Genomic DNA, 18,350 nt, shown 5'->3' with positions numbered 1-18,350 from the left:
CTTTAATTGCAATATGTGGCATCTAGTTCCCTAACCAGGGATCCACCCCAGACCCCCTGCATTGGGAACGCAGAGTCTTAGCTGCTGGATACCAGGGAGGGCCCTCATTGTCCATGTCTAAAGCTATTTCCTTTCTCCATAACCCTGTTCTCTCTCCTGGATCACTGCAATTGCCTCTTACCTTAGATTCTATTTGCCAGACACATCTACTGCCTTTTCATACCACTAAGTTAATTATGCATTATGGATTCAACATACGAATCTGGGAAGGAGGCACAAAAATTCAGATGCTAGGACCAGCGATGTGACTTCAGGCAATGTCCCTAAACTGGCCGTGCCCCTATGGCTCCACCTACATACTCATAATAATGACAGCCGTAACCACCTCACAGAGCAATGACAAAAGCCAAATCAGACGACATGTAAAGCTGCCTTCAATTAGCCAACGGCAGCCCACTCCAGTACTCCTGCCTGGACAATCCCATGGATGGAGGAGCCTGGTAGGCTGCAGTCCATGGGGTCGCTAGGAGTTGGACACAACCAAGCGACTTCCCTTTCAATTTTCACTTTCATGCATTGGAGAAGGAAATGGCAACCCACTCCAGTGTTCTTGTCTGGAGAATCCCAGGGATGGGGGACCCTGGTAGGCTGCCGTCTATGGTGTTGCACAGAGTCGGACACGACTGAAGCGACTTAGCAGCAGCAGCAGCATGCAGATGTAAGGGTTTATTTTTATTGATGATGATCATCCATCATGATGAGTCAGCAACTGGCCACAAATAACTGGCTGGCTTAAGGAAGCGTGGTTATTCAAGCAAATTATCCTTTTTTAAAAATTGGAGTATAATTGCTTTTCAATATTGTAATAGTTTCTGATGTACAACAAAGTGAATCAGCTATAGGTACACATATACGCCCTCCCTCTTGAACCTTCCTCCCACCCCCGCATCCCACCCCTTCAGGTCATTGCAGAGCACCAAGCTGAGCTCCCGGTGCTATACAGCAGCGTCCCGCTAGCTACCCGTTTTACACGATAGCGTATGTATGTCAGCGCTACTCTCTCAGTTCGTCTCTACTGCTGCTGCTGCTAAGTCACTTCAGTCGTGTCCGACTCTGTGCGACCCCATAGACGGCAGCCCACCAGGCTCCCCTGTCCCTGGGATTCTCCAGGCAAGAACACTGGAGTGGGTTGCCATTTCCTTCTCCAATGCAGGAAAGTGAAAAGTGAAAGTGAAGACGCTCAGTCATGTCCGACTCTTCGCGACCCCATGGAGAGCAGCCTACCAGGCTCCTCTGTCCATGGGATTGTCCAGGCAAGAGTACTGGAGTGGGGTGCCATTGCCTTCTCCCAGTTCGTCTCTAAGCTCCTCTCTTATCCTCATCACAAGGAAATTACAAGGGTTTTAGGAATTCTGTCCCAGGAACCAGTGCCAAGATCAAGTGAACACATTTCACAATATCACTCAAACACAGAAATCATTGGTGAGCTTTGAGCTCTTTCAGTGTCCCTCAAGGGGTAGGTGTCAGGAGGAAGAGAGGAAATGGAGTCAGCTGTGATCTCGTAACATTTGGCTTTAAAGAGGAGTAGATGGGACAATAACTGGAAGTATGACCAAGAAAATTATGTTCTTAAGCCTTGCCAGAATTTTAAAGTTCTAACTTAAGACTTTACTCCTTTCATTAAACATTGTACTCAATGTTTATGAGGTCCTACTATGCGGTAAGGAAACACAACTGAATATGATCAAGGTCCTAGACGACAAACAACTAGCTGTATACAGTTGACCTGCGTCTGTGGGCCTTTGAATTTCTGGAGTCTGCCGTTCAACCAACCATGTGTGAAAAATATTCCCCCTAAATCCAGAACATTCCAAAAGGCAAACCTTGAATCTGCCCAAACCAGCGACTCCTGTTGACCCTTGAAGACATGGGTTTGAAGTGGGCAGATGCACTTATACACCAGTTTTTTTCAATATATACTACAGTACTACACAACCCAAGGTCGGTTACATGTGCAGAAGTGGAGCTTCAAATATGGAGGGCTCACTGTCAAGTTCACTGCCAATTTTTAAGTTTGAGGACGGTTGGCATCCTTAACCCCCAAGATGTTCAAGGGTCAACTGTATTTACCTGGCATTTACGTTGGATTCGGTGTTATAGGTAACCTAGAGATGACTTATAATATCTGGGAGGATGTGTACATGCAAATACGACGCCATTTAATATAAGCTACTTGAGCATTCTTGGATTTTAGTCTCGATGGGAGATCCTAGAACTAATTCCCTGCGGATACTGAGGGATGACTGTATACAGTCCCTGAGCAGGAGAGACAGTTCTGTGTGTGACATGAAGGTGTAGGAGAGCCCTTGCTGGCATTCTTCTTCGTAGAATTTGTGAAACCTTTACAGGCTTGGGGGCTTCCTCTGTGGCTCAGTGGTAAAGAATCCGACTGCAGTGCAGGAGATGTAAGAGACGTGGGTTCAATCCCTGGCTTAGGAAGATGCCCTGGAGGAGGGCACGGCAACTCACTCCAGTATTCTTGCCTGGAGAATCCCATGGATGGAGGAGCCTGGCAGGCTAGGGTTGTGAAGCCATAGGGTTGAGAAGAGTCAGACACGACTGAAGCGACTTAGCGAGCGAGCATACAGATTTTGAGGTCGAAAAAAATCAGAGCTGGAAGGGAACTGAGAGATCATCTGACACAGTCCTTTCATCTTACAAATGTAGGAATTTGGGTCCCAAAGAGGCTACATACCTTGCCCAAGGACATACATCTAGTAAGTGGTAGATTCAGAAATAAATCCCCTATCTTCTGCTTCCCAGTTCAGGGAATTTTCCACTGCTCCATGCCAGAGCATACGCACAAGTGTCCACTTCTTGCATTTCTAATTTCATATAGCTGAACTATTACTTTAAATGGTAATGTTAATGAATTCCATGAGTCAGCGCTTATTTTCATATTCTGCCAATTAATCGTGGTTTGGGGGTAATTTACTCTAAGGCCTTGAATTGTAAAATGCAGCGTCAGCTGTTTTGTTTTTTTTTTTTTCCCAAGGTAATTCACTCCAAAACTTGGACTAAGGACACCTAATGTTGTTCAGAGTCAGCTGGATTTGTCTCTAAAGGTCCTTGAATTAAAAATCTACAGTCCTGTTTGTTTTTTGCACAGCACAGCTACAGGGAGCAACTGTGACATTGAGTGAGGGTGGGAGGGGGATTCCACAGAACCTGGAGAGGTGGGTACAATGGGGAACGGGAGGCTCAGGCTTGAGGTAACCCTGCTGTAACCTGGTGGGTGATGTGCCGAAGCGATTGTTTTGGGAGGTGCCCTTTCTTTGTAACTGCAGCTAGAGATGACAGTGGAAGAATTTCTGTGATTTCTGACCCTGGACTCCCCGTCTGCAATCTGGACTGGTCTCTTACCATCTGGAAAATATCACTTTCATTTGGAAACCAGGAAGATCTTCTACTTCATCTAGAACCAGTTACTTTCCCAGCCAGGAGCACAAGGAAGTCAAGGAGAAACAGGAAAAAAAAAATCATTCAATTGTACAAAACAGCCATTTTTTATGCCCAAGGCACTTGGTAATTGGATTAATCTTCAGGGGCCTCTGCCATCCAACCTGATCTCTTGAGCTCGTCAGAAGAGGCAAAGACCTGTGGCCTTGAGCAAGTAATGTCATCACTAAGCATAAGAGCTGGAAAACCTTTCTGAGCTCATGTAGTTTATTACTATAGACATGGAAGGCAGACTGAGAGAAATGAAACATCCTACATTACTTATATTTGTGGGGGTGCCTGCCTTCTCCCCTTGTTCTCATGCCTCCTCACCTGTCAAATAAGGAGGTTGAACAGATGACTTTTGATACCCTTCCCAACTCTGACATTCAATGCTGCCTGACAGGTGAGGTGGCCAGGCAGCCTTGGGCATCACCCAGGAAATAGACCATCAGAATCTCGGGTCCAAATCAGACCTACTAAATGAGAATCTGAGTTTGAACCAAATCCCCAGGTGATTCCTATGCACGTTAGACTCAGCTTTAGAATTGTCTGGTTGATTTGACCCTAGAGGGAGTATTCTTCCTGGAAGGCTTTCAAATGTGTCATTCTCCTGTTAGCCTGCAGATGTCACCAGAGAGCTAACAGTGGGCTTTCTGGAGCGGTGGGAACTACAGAAAGTTTTTATTCCCATTTCTCCTGTCTGTTCTGCCCTTCAAGTTCCTGTACGCTCTGGCCTGTTACCCAGTAAAGCTGGAGAAATGGGCTGCAAAATGTATTTTGAAGCTGTTCACATCACAGACGCTTCATTGTCTGCCCTTCCAGAAAAGAACTGGACCTAGAGGCCTTTCTGTCTCATGAGCAGACTCCCACAGAGTGATTTTTTAAAAGCCCAGATTCTGTGTTTCCTTGACAATTCAGGTAAATCTGTGGCGGATACTCTGACAATATGATACTACAATGAACTATACTTTATTTTGGTCCCAGAATTTATTTATTAAGGTATTTGTCTTGTCTTGATCAATTCTTAAAATTTTAAATTATAATGACCATCTTTCCAGTAAACCAAAGGTCAAAGTCTTCCATGTTAGGCCACCTAATTCGAAGAGGCAACTCATTGGAAAAGACCCTGATGCTGGGGAACATTGAAGGCAAAAGGAGGAGGAGGCGACAGAGGATGAGATGGTTGGATAGCATCTCAATGAACATGAATTTGAGCAAACTCTGGGAGATAGTGGAGGACAGGGAAGCCTGCAGTACTACAGTCCATGGGGCTGCAAAGAGTCAGACACAACTTAGCGACTGAACAAAAGCAATTTACATAACCCTTTAGATTTTTAAAGCACTTTTAATTTAACATATTCTTGAAAAATATTTGTAACATTAGGTGTGTAGGATACTCTGAGTTATAGGTGATGGTCCTGAAAGCTGAAGTTCATCTAGTAATTTGTGAAAATGAGACTTGGATCCAGGCGGCACTAGTGGTAAAGAATCTGCCTGTAATGCAGGAGACTGCCTGTGCCGCAGGAGACCTGGGTTCAGTTCCTGGGTGTGGAAGTTCCCCTGGAGAAAGAAATGGAAACCCGCTCCAGTATTCTAGCCTGAGAAATCATATGGAGAGAGGAGCCTGACCAGCTACAGTTCATGAGATCGCAAAGAGCCAGACACGACTTAGGGAGTCAAAATACTTGACAAAATATCTTTAGACCTTAGACCTCAATAGCACAAGTCTGTGCTCCTTGAGAAAAAGACAGCCCATGAGGTCAGCCTGCACTGGCCTAGGCTCTCTGCCAAAACTTGATGAGGTGAGGAGACAGAGATTGGAGGCTGGGAAGGCCAAGGTGGCTGGAATTTGCTGGGCACAGCATCTGAGACTAGGGAGCCACGTAAAGAAAGTTCCAGAAAAAATCTGTGTGAACCCTGGGAAGCTGGGTAGAACAATTTCTGAGGAAAGCACTGGCAGCAGAGCTCACAGTGAGAACTGTTCAAGTTCCCTCCAGCTGGGGTGGGAGGTCCCCATGTAGGGCAGGGGTCCCCATTCCCCGGGGCCACAGACGGATACTGGCGGGTGGCTGTCAGGAACCGGGCTGCACAGCTGGAGGTGAGTGGCGGGTGAGCGAGTGAAGCTTCATCTGGTTTTACAGCGGCTCCCCATTGCTCTCGTTACCGCCTGAGCTCCACCTCCTATTAGATCAGCAGAGGCGTCAGATTCTCGTAGGCGCTCAAGGTGTACTGTGAACTATGCAAGGGAGGGATACGGGTTGCACGTTCCTTGTGAGAATCGAATGCTTGACCCTCTGAGGTGTGGTGTTAGCAATGGGGAGCGGCTGCCACTGCCTCACCCCCAGATGGGACCATCCATTTGCAGGGAAACAAGCTCAGGGCTCCCACTGATTCTGCAAGGTGGTGAGCTGTATATATTTCATTATATATCACAAGGTAATAATAATACAGATAAAGTGCACAATAAAGTTCATGCACTTGAATCATCCTGAAACCTCCTCCCCCACCACCCAGTCCATGGAAAAATTGTCTTCCACAAAACTGATCCCTGGTGCTGAAAAGATTGGAGACCGCTACCCTAGGGGACTAAGAGTCCTCCTGGAAAGCCCCTTAGCCTGTTCCAGCTGGGGGGTGAGCTGGTGAAGAGGATTCAGTGACAAAGCTCCCCTCAGTCAGAACTCACCTCAGCTCCCAGAATCGAAAGGTGCAGGAGAACAGAAAAGGAGGGATGGGAAAGGTGTTCTGTGGAAGGCTGAGGGAGAGCTGTTCCAAGAAGAGAAAGACAGGTGCCTCACACAGTTGACATCTCATAGAAATGTCAGAATAATCGTCAGGAAACAATGAGGCTGAAGAAGCCACCAGGTGACTATGGTGGAGAGTGCTGTAACTTCTTTTGTGACTCAAACCCACCACAGCTGTCAGCTTGACTACAACCCACGCAGGCACCATGGGTTCTCGGGTATTTGAGACCAGGGAAACATGGGGCCTTGTAGACATTAGAGGGGAGAAGTCCCCTTCGCCACGCGGCCTGAATATAGAGTGGGAGCCACAGTGCTTTGGGGGTGGGCGTCACCCGGTTTTTTAGAGGAGGAAACCACAATGCCTCTGGTGTGTTTCCGGAAAGTCTACTTTTTGACCTCCTTTGGCAAATTATCAGGGCTCACAGCCAGCCTGGGGCCAAGAGGTTCTCCCAGAGGTGCAGCTATGAGCGTGTGACCGGGACTATCCAGTGACCCGGGTCACCCCACACATTGCCCGGGTCCTGGGCCTGGGGGCTCCTGCCTCTCACTGGGTGATGAGGCCCGGTGGGTTCACAGACCTTGGGTGGTCTTCTTCTGTGTGAATGGAACTCTGGATGAAAGCACCTCCTCAAGTAAGAATGCAGTCATGTTTGACTCTCTGTGACCCCACCCGGCTCCTCTGTCCATGGAATTCCCCAGGCAAGAATACTGGAGTGGGTTGCCATTTCCTACTCCAGGGGATCTTCCTGTCCCAGGGATAGAACTTGGGTCTCCTGCATTGCAGGGAGGTTCTTTACTGTCTGCCAATAGCTCTGGAGAAGTGAGTAAATTGACAGGTGGCCTTTCCTTTAGTGAATACAAAAGCAATTCTCATGTAAGCTGGGTCTTAATTATCATTCGTTTGCTTGAGATCCTTTCCTCAGGTTACCTAATAGGGCTTAAGACTTCATATGCCATCAAGTTCTTGGTCTAGACTGTTTATCATCCTCTGGAAGTATTAAGGCAGCTTCTCATAAGCTGTCCAGTCTACCAATTCCTGCTGAAAAATGATCAGACCTATCCAATTTTTGCCCACCCCCTTCCCATGTTCACTGAGTTTTCCATGAGAAAGAATGTGAGGGAAACTTGTTAGCATCATGTTTTCAGCTTTATTGAAATTCTTACAAAAGGTCTGATGTATTTTAGGCCTGGCCTAATTTCCTTTAGTCCCTGAAATACAGGATCATGGCTATTTCCACGTCCTTTTAAGTAGGAAGGTAAACTAGTAGACTTTGCTTTTAAAGTTCGAACGCATATCACTATGGTTTTTCACTGATGTAAAGCAAGAGTCACATTTTCCCGAATGAAAAGACCAGGTAAGAAAGTTACATGGGTCTTCCTTGGTGGGATAGCTGGATTCTTTGTCAGGACAGACTTGGGGACTTATTTCACTTAATGTGACATTCTTCCACCTTGAGTATTTTCTTTTTTTTAAATGCAAACTTTGCGATGTACTGAGCTATGTAGTAAAGAGGGCCGTGTTCATATATGCATACATATATTGGCTCTGGAAAAAGATGCATGAGTACATGCACGTTATGTAAACATAGCAGATAATAAGCATATTATAAGCAAAGAACAACCAATAGCATGTACTGGTTTAGTTGTCAGCCAGGAGCTTTGCTGGTCTCATCCCCAGAGGGTCCCAGCCATCGCTTTCCCCGGGCAGGCGATGCTCACCAGGTAGGACAGGTGATTGTGTATCTGAGGCGTGTCTGAGTCTGTGACTCCCCCAGGGTCGGTGGGCCTATGCTCACGCGCTCCCATGAAGCTCCCCAGGCCTGGAACACAGAAATGCCCAGCATGACCTCCTCCTCGTGTCAAAAGCAGACTCTGATCTCCCCATCACTAGGAAAGGGGTGCAGACTTGGGGCTCCCAGAGGCCCACAGCCTCCTCTCCCCACAGATGTAGTAGGGAATCCGCACTTCCTTTCAGTCTTAATAGGCTCCATCAGGACATGTGTTTTCTTGACCACAGGATGACACCCAAAGAGGCCTGGAAGGTTCTGTATCATCGCCTCCAGACAGCTCTGAGACACAGGCAACGTGGCTTTAACCCTGATTGCCAGATGACTGAGGGTTGGCCTTGGTTTAACCCAGATAGCTCCCATGTCACCCTCCATATCCATCCTCCTATGTGGATGGCTGCCTTGGAAGCCAGTTACATCCAACCTTGAACTTACACCCTATGGGATTTGGAGTATGTCATCTTCTAGTCACACTTGTGCTGCACCCCAGCTTCTTGCTTGAATCTAAGCAAAGACATAATGAGAGTTCAGGTCGAAACAGTGGTCTCATTCTCCATCTGACTGATAGGCTAGATGAATGGGTCAGTTGAGTGTTACCTGGAGGCCAAGTGGTACCCAAGCCAGCATGACTTGCAGGAGAGCTGCAAAGCGATACATGAATTGAGCGCCCAAGATACTACGTAGCACATGTGGCAGTCACTCAGTAAATGTTCCTTTCACTTGCCTTCTCAGAATCCAGACTGGTTCCTGCAGGAGGCTGGCATCTCCCTCTCACTCCTAGAGCCGCCCCTCCTCTACGTCACTTTCCCGAACTAACAAACGCTGTGCAGAGGCAGAGTGAAGGGGGGAAGGCGAATCACTCAGTATCGTCTCTTGCTGGTCAAAACTCTTGGCCTGAGGTTTGGGAATGACCGGCAGAGTATTCGACCTGGGACGCCTCCTGCCCATCTTCACTGCTGCCTTGGTCTCCAGGATCCCTCTGTAACTCACAGATCACAGAGAACATGGACAGGTGGTCCTGAGGGCGCAGTGTTTAGAAGACTCCGGAAAAAGGCGATCCAGTCGACCAGGGCTCCATGCGGGAACCGTGGTGGAAGGGAGAGACAGGCAGTGGATCCCAGAGTTGTGCTTTGGAACAGATGTCCAAGAGGAGGAGGGTGACAGGTCACCATGGTCCTGGGATGGGAATTACAGGGGTCTGGGGGTGCCGGGCTGGGCGCAGAGGGCAGAGGCGTTCACTGCCCCCACCCCAGGAATGCAGGAAGGAGGCTCGGCAGCTGGGCCCAACCTCGGGCTGTGCCCACTGTTAGTGTCTCTTGCACGTCACGCCGGCATCCTCGGCGTGCCCGCAGTTTGTCACCCCCCACTTGGAGAAGCTGCAGCGGAAGATGCTTTCCTCGGTGCCCTTGCAGGCAACATCGTCCATCCAAATTCTCCCTGTACCTGTGGAGACAAGCGGACATGATGTCTTAGCAGAGATGCAGGAGCACAGGACAGACGGGAGCACTGCTGTCTGTCCCGAGCTCTGCTGCCAATTCTCTAATCGAGTGGTTCTCCCTGCCTTCACTCCACCAAGACCAACGCATCTTCTCTAGGCTCAGCTTCTTGAAAGCAGAATAACAATAACTGACAGTGAGGATGGGTTTCCCTGGTGGCTCAGTGGTAAAGAACCCACCTGCCAATGCGGGAGACGTAAGAGTCGTGGGTTCAATCCCTGGGTAATGAAGATTCCCTGGAGGAAGAAATAGCAACCCACCCCAGTGGTCTTGCCTGAAGAATCCCACGGATAGAGGAGTCTGGTGGGCTACAATCCATGGGGTCACAAAGAGTCAGACACGAATTAGTGAGTAAACAATAACCGCGATGGTATTTACTGAGCAGCTCCTATGTGTCGGGCCTCTTATGTATATGATCTTCGTCCATTCTCACCATGGTGCTGTGAGATGGGCATGAATAACCCTTTTTCTAGATGGGAAAACTGAGGTTCAGAAAGCAAGTGGTGCAAGGTTGCTCAGCTTGTAAGTGGCAGAGTCTGAACTCAAGCCCAAGTCTTGCTGCCTCTCAGGCCCACACTTTATACAAGATGCTTAATAGCTTTTGAGATTTTGGCCATGCCACATAACCTGTGGGCTCTTAGTTCCCTGACCAGGGATCAAACCTGTGCCCCCTGCAATGGAAGTACAGAGTCTTAGCCACTAGACCACCAGGGAAGTCCCCTCTGTTGAGATGTATCTCACAGCCTTTGCTGCCGAATATTCAGACAAGACATAATCAGCGGGACAATGTCAGAGAGATCTAACTCGGACAGATCCAGCACCCCATAACCAAATATCTTTGTCAACATCACCTCCAGTATTTTAAAATTTTAAGCTGATGGTCTCACACAATGAGCTTCAAACAGTAGTCCTTGGAATGACAGCAGATCTCAGAAATTAACATTATCACCACACATATATGTTATGACAGGTGGAAGCATCTGTAACCATAAGCAACTAGGTCAGTTCCCAAAATACAAGGTCCCTAAGACAATCCAGCTGAGTTTTGCCCACCTGTTCACCCCACCCTGTTCACTCAGCTCTTAGGAGGACCAACCTGATGGTCTGAAGGTGCCCATGCAGGGAGTCTTTAGTTGGTTTTCCCAGGATTGTACCTGACTCTCAAGAGACACAGACTTGGCATTGAGGTCTTCAATGAACGTCAAGGGAATAGGTCAGCTGGGTGTGGCTTCAAGGGAATGGAGAGGGCTCGTTTGGGGTCAGAGGGGTCAGCGGAGAGGGGAGAAGTCACCTGGAGCCCCCACTGATGAACTGGCAGGGCCATCAACCATGTTCTGGTGGGTTCTCTGGGCTGATGGCCAAGCCACATCTTTAATGGTGGGAGCTCACTCGGGAGCCCTCTGGAATGCTGCCTGAGCTTCAGGGCTCCCATCTCCCATGGAGTCATTATCTTAGAGCTTCGCTACTCAAAGTGTGATCCTAGATCAGTAGCATCAGAGTTTGTTAAAAATACACAACCTCATGCCCTGCCCAGGACCTACTGAACCAGAATCTACATTTGAACCAAGTGGTCCTGCACTGAAGTTTGAGAAGCACTGGTACAGCAGAAATAGGGCTTTACAACAAGCAGGACAAATCTCAAGTCTCAGCCCATCCAGGAGGACCATGTCAGTTGTAAAAGTAGGAGGGGATTCCCAGGACGTGAGACTTTTGGTGCTGAAGCTAAGTAAACTGAGAACCTACTGGGTAAACTTACTTGTTACGTTCAAGAGCCAGTACCAGAAATCATGGGGTTGAAGGTCAGAAACTGCGTTCCAATATTACCATGTCAATCTGGGCAAGTTAAACGAGATAATTGTTGTTTAGTCGCTATGTAGTATCCAACTCTTTGCAACCTCTTGGACTGTAGCCCACCAGGCTCCTCTGTTCATGGGATCGCCCAGGCAAGAATACTGGAGTGGGTTGCCATTTCCTTCTCCAGGGGATCTTCCTGACCGAGGGATTGAACCCGAGTCTCCTGCCTTGGCAGGCAGATTCTTCACTGCTGAACCACAAAGGAAGCCCAAAGGAAGTAATAGTTCCTGTATTTTAAAGGGCGTTGAAATGCATCAAAACCCTACACGAAAGGCAGTTCAGGGATCCTAGCATCTGATCCTAGCAGCATGCCTCCTTGTCCCGTCTCTCGGCAGCCAGACAACCTCTCCTTTCAGAGGAATTGTCGGGTATTGTTGTTGTTTAGTTGTTAAATCATGTCTGACTCTTTGAGTATTAAAATCCTTAAAACCTGTCACTCACCCTTGGACTGCATGGGAAATCTTTCACAAAGCACATCCAGGGAATAACTAAACCATTTTGCTGCCCAGTAAGAAGCTCCAATATTTTGGCCACTGATACAAAGAGCCAACCCTTTGGAAAAGACTCTGATGCAGGGAAAGATTGAGGACAGGAGGAGAAGGGGGCAGCTGAGGATGAGATGGTTAGATGGCATCACTGACTCCATGGACATGAGTTTGAGCAAGCTCCGGGAGATAGTGAAGGACAGGGAAGCCTGCGGTGCTGCAGTCCATTGGGTGACAGAGTCGGGCATGACCGAGCGACTGAGCAACAACAAATTGATTGCAAGGACTTAATGGTTTGGACATATTTTTGTTAGGCTGAGATATTCATCATCTGCTCAAGGGATTGCCGAGCAGTGAACTAGGGGACAGGGCTGGGAGGAGAGATCTCTTTCTGCTGTCTTTGTTAATGTTATTTGTTCATCACAGCCTCTTCCCTGGCCGGATACAGTGTGCCTCTTGCACAATAAGCCCTTTGAGGCTGAGCAAAAATTCTCAGATTAAATGTCTCCTGGAAAACACATCAGTTTACAAATTACCCAGGAAAAGGCTGCAGACCCAAGAGCTCCGTGGGATTAGTCACACCCAAAACAAATAAAGCAGCAAATGAAGGAGACTGACAAATACAAAACAGGCCCGAGGTTACCAGTCCTAATGCGTCCACAGGATCACGAAACTCCAAACTCTAGCTGGGGTTTGGTTAGGGAGTTCAGTCATGGAAGAGCTAATAAAATGAGGACAGGGTTGTTAAATCAGCAATGCTCATATCTGCAGTTATTGGGACATCACTAAAGGGGCCAGTGAACTCACAGATCATCTCTGCTCCCCGCAAGTCAGAGAGGCTAGAACTCTCATGAGTCCAGATACCAATCATTGTGTCAGTTGACATCCATGAGAGCTGACACTTGACACTCATTGTGTGGCCTGAGCACCAGGAGGTCAGTATCACCCGGGAGCTCATCAGCAATGCAGAGTCTTGGGCCCACTGCAACCTGAAGCTGGGTTTGATTCTTGCGTCGGGAATACCCCCTGGAGGAGAGCACGGCAACCCACTCCAGTATTCTTGCCTGGAGAATCCCATGGACAGAGGAGCCTGGGGGGCTACAGTCACAAACAGTCGGACACAACTGAAGCGACTAACACACTGTATCTTAACAGCACCTCCACCAGTCAGCATGCCTTCAAGTCTGAGAGCCCTGCTCTAGAGTAGGCCTGCTCCTCCATGCTGGTTCTCTCTCTGAGCTCCACAACAAGCCCCATTACGAAGCAGGAAGGGGGTTCTCTGTTCCCCCACTTTAGAGTCAGAAAACTGAAGCTACACGGTGAGGTTTTATCTTACGGAGGCAAAACTGGGACCAGAGGCCAGGTCTTCTGACACTTGGAGCCTCAGGGGCTGTTGGAATGTGAGGGGATGGTTGGGATGAGTAAGCAGAGATTTTATTTTCTTCTCATCATTCATTCATTCAATATTGAAGTGTCTACTCCATGCTCAGTGCTATTCTGGGTGTTTGGGCTACATTAGTGAACAGAAAATGATTTTTAAAAAACCCACTGCTGGTAAGAATATAAATTGGTGGAGAATAGTATGGAGGTTTCTCAAAAAATGAAAAATAGAATTACCATATGATTCAGCAATCCTACTTCGAGGCACATATCCACAAGAAACAAAAACTAATTCAAGAAGATACATGCACCCCAATGTTCACAGCAGCACCATAATTATACAGTTGCCAAGACAGGAGAGCAACCAGTGTTCATCAACAGAGGAGTAGATAAAGAAGATGTGATATATATTATATATACAACAGGATACTACTCAGCCACAGAAAAGAACAAAACTTTGCTATCTGCAGCAACATGAATGAACCTGGAGGGCATTACTCTAAGCAAAATAAGTCAGAAAAGTCAAATACTTTATGATATCACTTGCAGAAGGAATCTAAGATAACATGACAAACTAATGCCTATACCAAAAAATGCGTATGTACAGAGAACAAATTAGTGGGCACCAGTGAAGGGGAAGGGGCAACACATGGGTGGGGAACCGGGAGGTACAAACAACTGGGTGTAAGATAGGCTACAAAAATGTATTGTACAACATGGGGACTATAGCCAACATTTTGTTATAACTGTAACAGGAAAGTAATCTTTAAAAATGGTACAAAAACAAAACAAGAAAAAACAAAAAATCTCAGCTTCATGGAACTAACATTTCAGCTGCTGCATGTTTATTTGGAGTAATATTAATCGAAGGGATGAGTTACACTGAATCCTAAGGGCTGCCATCAGAGCACCACACAGAGGCAGGCAGGACAGCTATCAAATAGATATTTAAGAGAAAGAAAAACTGAGGCCCCAGAAAGGTTAGCAGACCTGTCCCACAACGATTGCGGGAGGAGGAGATAGTGGCCTCTGATGTCCAGCCAGTCTAGTCCCTGTTCCTTACAGAAGCACATATACAGTGCACTGTATGGGTCACTAAGTTCAGAGGTGGCAAAAAATTCAGCCCACTTCTTGCTTTTGTAAATAAAGTTTTATTGGAACATCTACCTTGTAGACTGCAGTTACTTTCGTCTGCAGTTACTTTGGTGCTACAATTGCAGAGTTGAATAGTTGCGAGACAGACCATCTAGCCCACAAAGCCTAAAATATTTACTTCTGGCTGACCCTTTAACATTTGCTGACCCTTGCACTAAGCCACCTCCCAGTATTTAAATTTGATCTTAAGAAAAAAAAGAGCAAAAATGCTAATAATAATATAATTAGAATGGACACTCAATCCATCCATCCACCCCCACCTACAAATCCACCTGCATTTGTACCCGCCCTCACCTCCTTTGTCTGTCTGCATGTTTCACAGATTTTCTTAGTATCCAGGACCAGTTCCCTGGATACTGCCCTGGTCTCAACCCCTCCATGTCTTTCTGGACCCTATTCCAGCCATCACCTCCATCTTTTCCAACTGTACTCCCTCCCTCTCCAACAGCTCTTGGACCAATTTAAAATTTAAAAAAAAAATCATCTCCAAGTCTTTCTCACTTGGGTCTTTCCTTGTTTTTTTTTTTCCCAGGGACACTGATCATTTAATTATTGAGCCCTGGCCAGGAAAACTTTTATGGTGCCAAACCACCAAGAGCATGCCAGGCTCAGCAGTTTCTTGTATGGCTTGGGGAGGATGAAGATTCTGCAGGCACACAAGTTTCTTCCTTCCTTCTCTCCTCACACTCTCCTCCTGTTCCTCCTTCCTCCCTCCCACTTTCAGTTCAGTTCAGTTCAGTTGCTCAGTTGTATCTGACTCTTTGTGACCCCATGGACTGCAGCACGCCAGGCTTCCCTGTCCGTCACCAACTCCCGGAGTTTGCTCAAACTCATGTCCATCGAATCAGTGATGCCATCCAACCATCTCGTCGTCTTTCATCCCCTTCTCCTCCTGCCCTCAATCTTTCCCAGCATCAGGGTCTTTCTAATGAGTTAGGTCTTCCCATCAGGTGGCCAAAGGATTGGAGCCACTTTATGCAGTACCTATCACTCATTGGAAAAGACTCTGACGGGCAAGCTTGAAGGCAGGAGGAGAAGGGGATGACAGGATGAGATGGTTGAATGGCATCATCGGCTCATTGGACATGTGCTTGAGCAAACTCCAGGAAATAGTGAAGGACAGGGAAGCCTGGAATGCTGTCCTTGGGGTTGCAAAGAGTCAGACACGACTTTGCCACTGAACAACAGCAAATAAACTGAAAAGGAATTAGCTAGGTGAAGAGGAGGGAAAGGCATTGCAAACCTGAGGCAGAGCAGGCGACAGGACACGAAGATCAAAAGCAGCTGCATGAGCTCAGAGCCCACATCTGGGTGCATGTGGCTGAAGGATGCTCCGCCGAGGAGTGAGGCTCTTTAGGACAGACCTTGCTGCGCTAAGCTGAGAAACCAGACTTGCTCCTGAGAGCAGTAAAGACCCACTGAGCGTTGGGCAGGGGAGTGATAAGCCGGAGACCGTTTTAGAAAGAGCCCTGGCAACCAGGAAGAGGAAGGCCTGGAAGAGGAGGTGGGGAGCAGGGCTTGCGGGAAGGAGCTCCTGGAGGGTGCCCCACCTCCTCCCAACAAGCAGCCAATGACGGCACCACTGGGCCTGCGCTGTGCTAATTGCTTGCCATACGCGATCTCATTTTTCATCCGCCATCCTCCTGCAAAAGTGGGAGGGCTGAAGCCTGGGGAGGTTAGGAAGTCTGCTCCAGGACACCAACCAGTAAGTGGCAGATATGGGACACTAGCTAGGCTCTGACCTAGAGCCTGAGCTCTGAGCCACTGCCCTACCCAGCCTGAGTTCCTGAGGCAAGAACAGTGAGAACAAAAAGGAGGGGACAGAGTCAAGGGCCCAAGAGGTCGACAGGGGTAGAATCTGTAGGACCCAGGGACTCAGCAGAGAAGGGACAGGGGAGTGGGTGAGGGGAAGGGGAGGGACAGGTCTGCAGTCCTGCCTGGAAGGACAGAAAGCACATCCATAAGAGAAACAGAGATGGTGGAAGGTGGGGCTGGGGCTGGGGGCCTGGGAGACTCCGTGAGGCTGAGGGTGAGCTGACTGGGGTCGGAAGTCTGGGCACCTGCCTGAAGGGAATCTGTGGTCAGAGGGGCATCTGGACCTGAGGCACAACCCGCCCTCTGCCAGGAGAGGTGGGCATTCCCCGCCCCGCCCCACAGTTAGCAGGGCAGGCGAGCCCTTCCCACACTGTTTAGAATCTGTGAACATGTCCACCTCCCCCTAAACTGAACATGCTGAGGTCAGAGACTATGTTGACCCAACTCCACGCCCCAGCGCTGAGCCTAGTGCCTGCCCATGGAAGGAGCCAGAAGCTGGCTCCTGGGAAGAAGGAAGTGCAGCTGTGACAGGAGGCCCCATTTCCCGCTGTGGACCTGTGAGTAACAGCCTGCCTACCTGCCCAGGTCTCAAATATCACATGACCTAAGCTACTGGACAGTGATGGGGATGTCGGGCCACAGTGATGGGGATGTTGGGGCCACAGTGATGGGGATGTCGGGCCACAGTTCACTTTTACGGCTTCCCTGGTAGCTCAGACAGTAGTCTGCCTGCAGCACAGCAGACCCAGGTTCGAACCCTGGGTTGGGAAGATCCCCTGGAGAAGGAAATGGAAACCCACTCCAGTATTCTTGCCTGGAAAATCCCATGGACAGAGGAGCCTGGCGGGCTATAGTCCTTGGGGTTGCAAAAAGTCAGACACAACTGAGCCACTTCATATTCATATTTAATGGTGCCAATCTGATGCAAATGTAGAATCGAGTCTGGCTTCCCACCGCCTCATTTAAAGACTCCAGTGGCATTAATATACAATATTTTTATATATGTGGAATCTAGAAGAATTGTATAGATGATCCTATTGAAAGCAGAAATAAAGATACAGATGTAATGAACAAACGTATGAACACCAAGAAGGAAAGAGGAGTGGGCGGGAAGAATTGGGAGATTATGATTCACATATACATAACGGCTTCCCACGTGGCCCCAGTGGTACATAACCCGCCTGCCAATGCAGGAGATGTAAGGCTTGCAGGTTCGATCCCTGGATCAGGAAGATCCCCTGGAGGAGGGCATGGCAATCTGCTCTAGTGTTCTTGCCTGGAGAATCTCATGAACAGAGGATTGTTCTGGACTGGCGGGCTACAGTCTGTAGGTCTCAAAAAGTTGGACAAGACTGAAGTGCCTTAGCATGAGTGACATATATATGACTACTGATACTATACATAAAGCAGATAACCAATGAGAACCTACTGTGTAGCACAGGGAACTCCACTCAGTGCTCTGTGGTGACCTAAATGGGAAGGAAATCCAAAAAAGAGGGGACATATGTATATGTATTGGAGAAGGCAATGGCACCCCACTCCAGTACTCTTGCCTAGAAAATCCCATGGACAGAGGAGCCTGGTGGGCTACAGTCCATGGGGTCACGAAGAGTTGGACACAACTGAGTGACTTCACTTTCACTTTTCACTTTCATGCACTGGAGAAGGAAATGGCAACCCACTCCAGTGTTCTTGCCTGGAGAATCCCAGGGACGGGGGAGCCTGGTGGGATGCCGTCTATGGGATTGCACAGAGTCGGACACGACTGAAGCGACTTAACAGCGGCAGCAGCAGCAGAAATTGACACAACATTGTAAAGCCACTACACTCTGGTAAAAATTAATTTAAAAAAGGCTTGAGTGGCAATTGTAGGGTTTCCCCTCATGCCATATGATACAAACATCAAGGAAGGATCTCCTGCATTGCAGGCAGATTCCTTACCGTCTGAGCAATCAGGGAAACCAGATATGTTCCAGTGTCTCCTAGTTTATATTCTATGGGAACTCGAATTTGTATCCGACTTTTGTGTGAAAATTGTATAAATGTTAATTATGTTGAACTGGTTTCACAGTGCTTTTCAGATCTATTATATCCTTCTACTTCTCTCTATATTTGTTCTATTCATTTTTTGAGTTT

The 18,350-nt window shown here is 47.9% G+C and overlaps 1 protein-coding gene and 1 non-coding gene across 2 annotated transcripts in view; both read right to left on the bottom strand.

Moving 5' to 3' along the window:
• Positions 1-7,239: 7,239 nt before the first annotated feature.
• Positions 7,240-18,350, bottom strand: part of SCARA5 (scavenger receptor class A member 5) — a 134,921-nt gene continuing 123,810 nt past the window's right edge. Inside the window, exon 9 of the mRNA XM_052644878.1 lies at positions 7,240-9,472. Within this exon, the coding sequence (XP_052500838.1) occupies positions 9,336-9,472 (137 nt within the window). The 3' untranslated portion in view covers positions 7,240-9,335. The remainder of the gene's footprint in view (positions 9,473-18,350) is intronic.
• On the bottom strand, positions 10,167-10,239 carry TRNAG-UCC (transfer RNA glycine (anticodon UCC)). The gene has a single exon. It is a non-coding gene; the product is annotated as a tRNA-Gly (tRNA).

This window comes from Budorcas taxicolor, chromosome 8 (assembly GCF_023091745.1).
Source record: "Budorcas taxicolor isolate Tak-1 chromosome 8, Takin1.1, whole genome shotgun sequence".
NCBI lineage: Eukaryota > Metazoa > Chordata > Mammalia > Artiodactyla > Bovidae > Budorcas > Budorcas taxicolor.
Note: the sequence above shows the minus strand (reverse complement) of the source record. Positions and strands in the feature narration are given on the sequence as shown.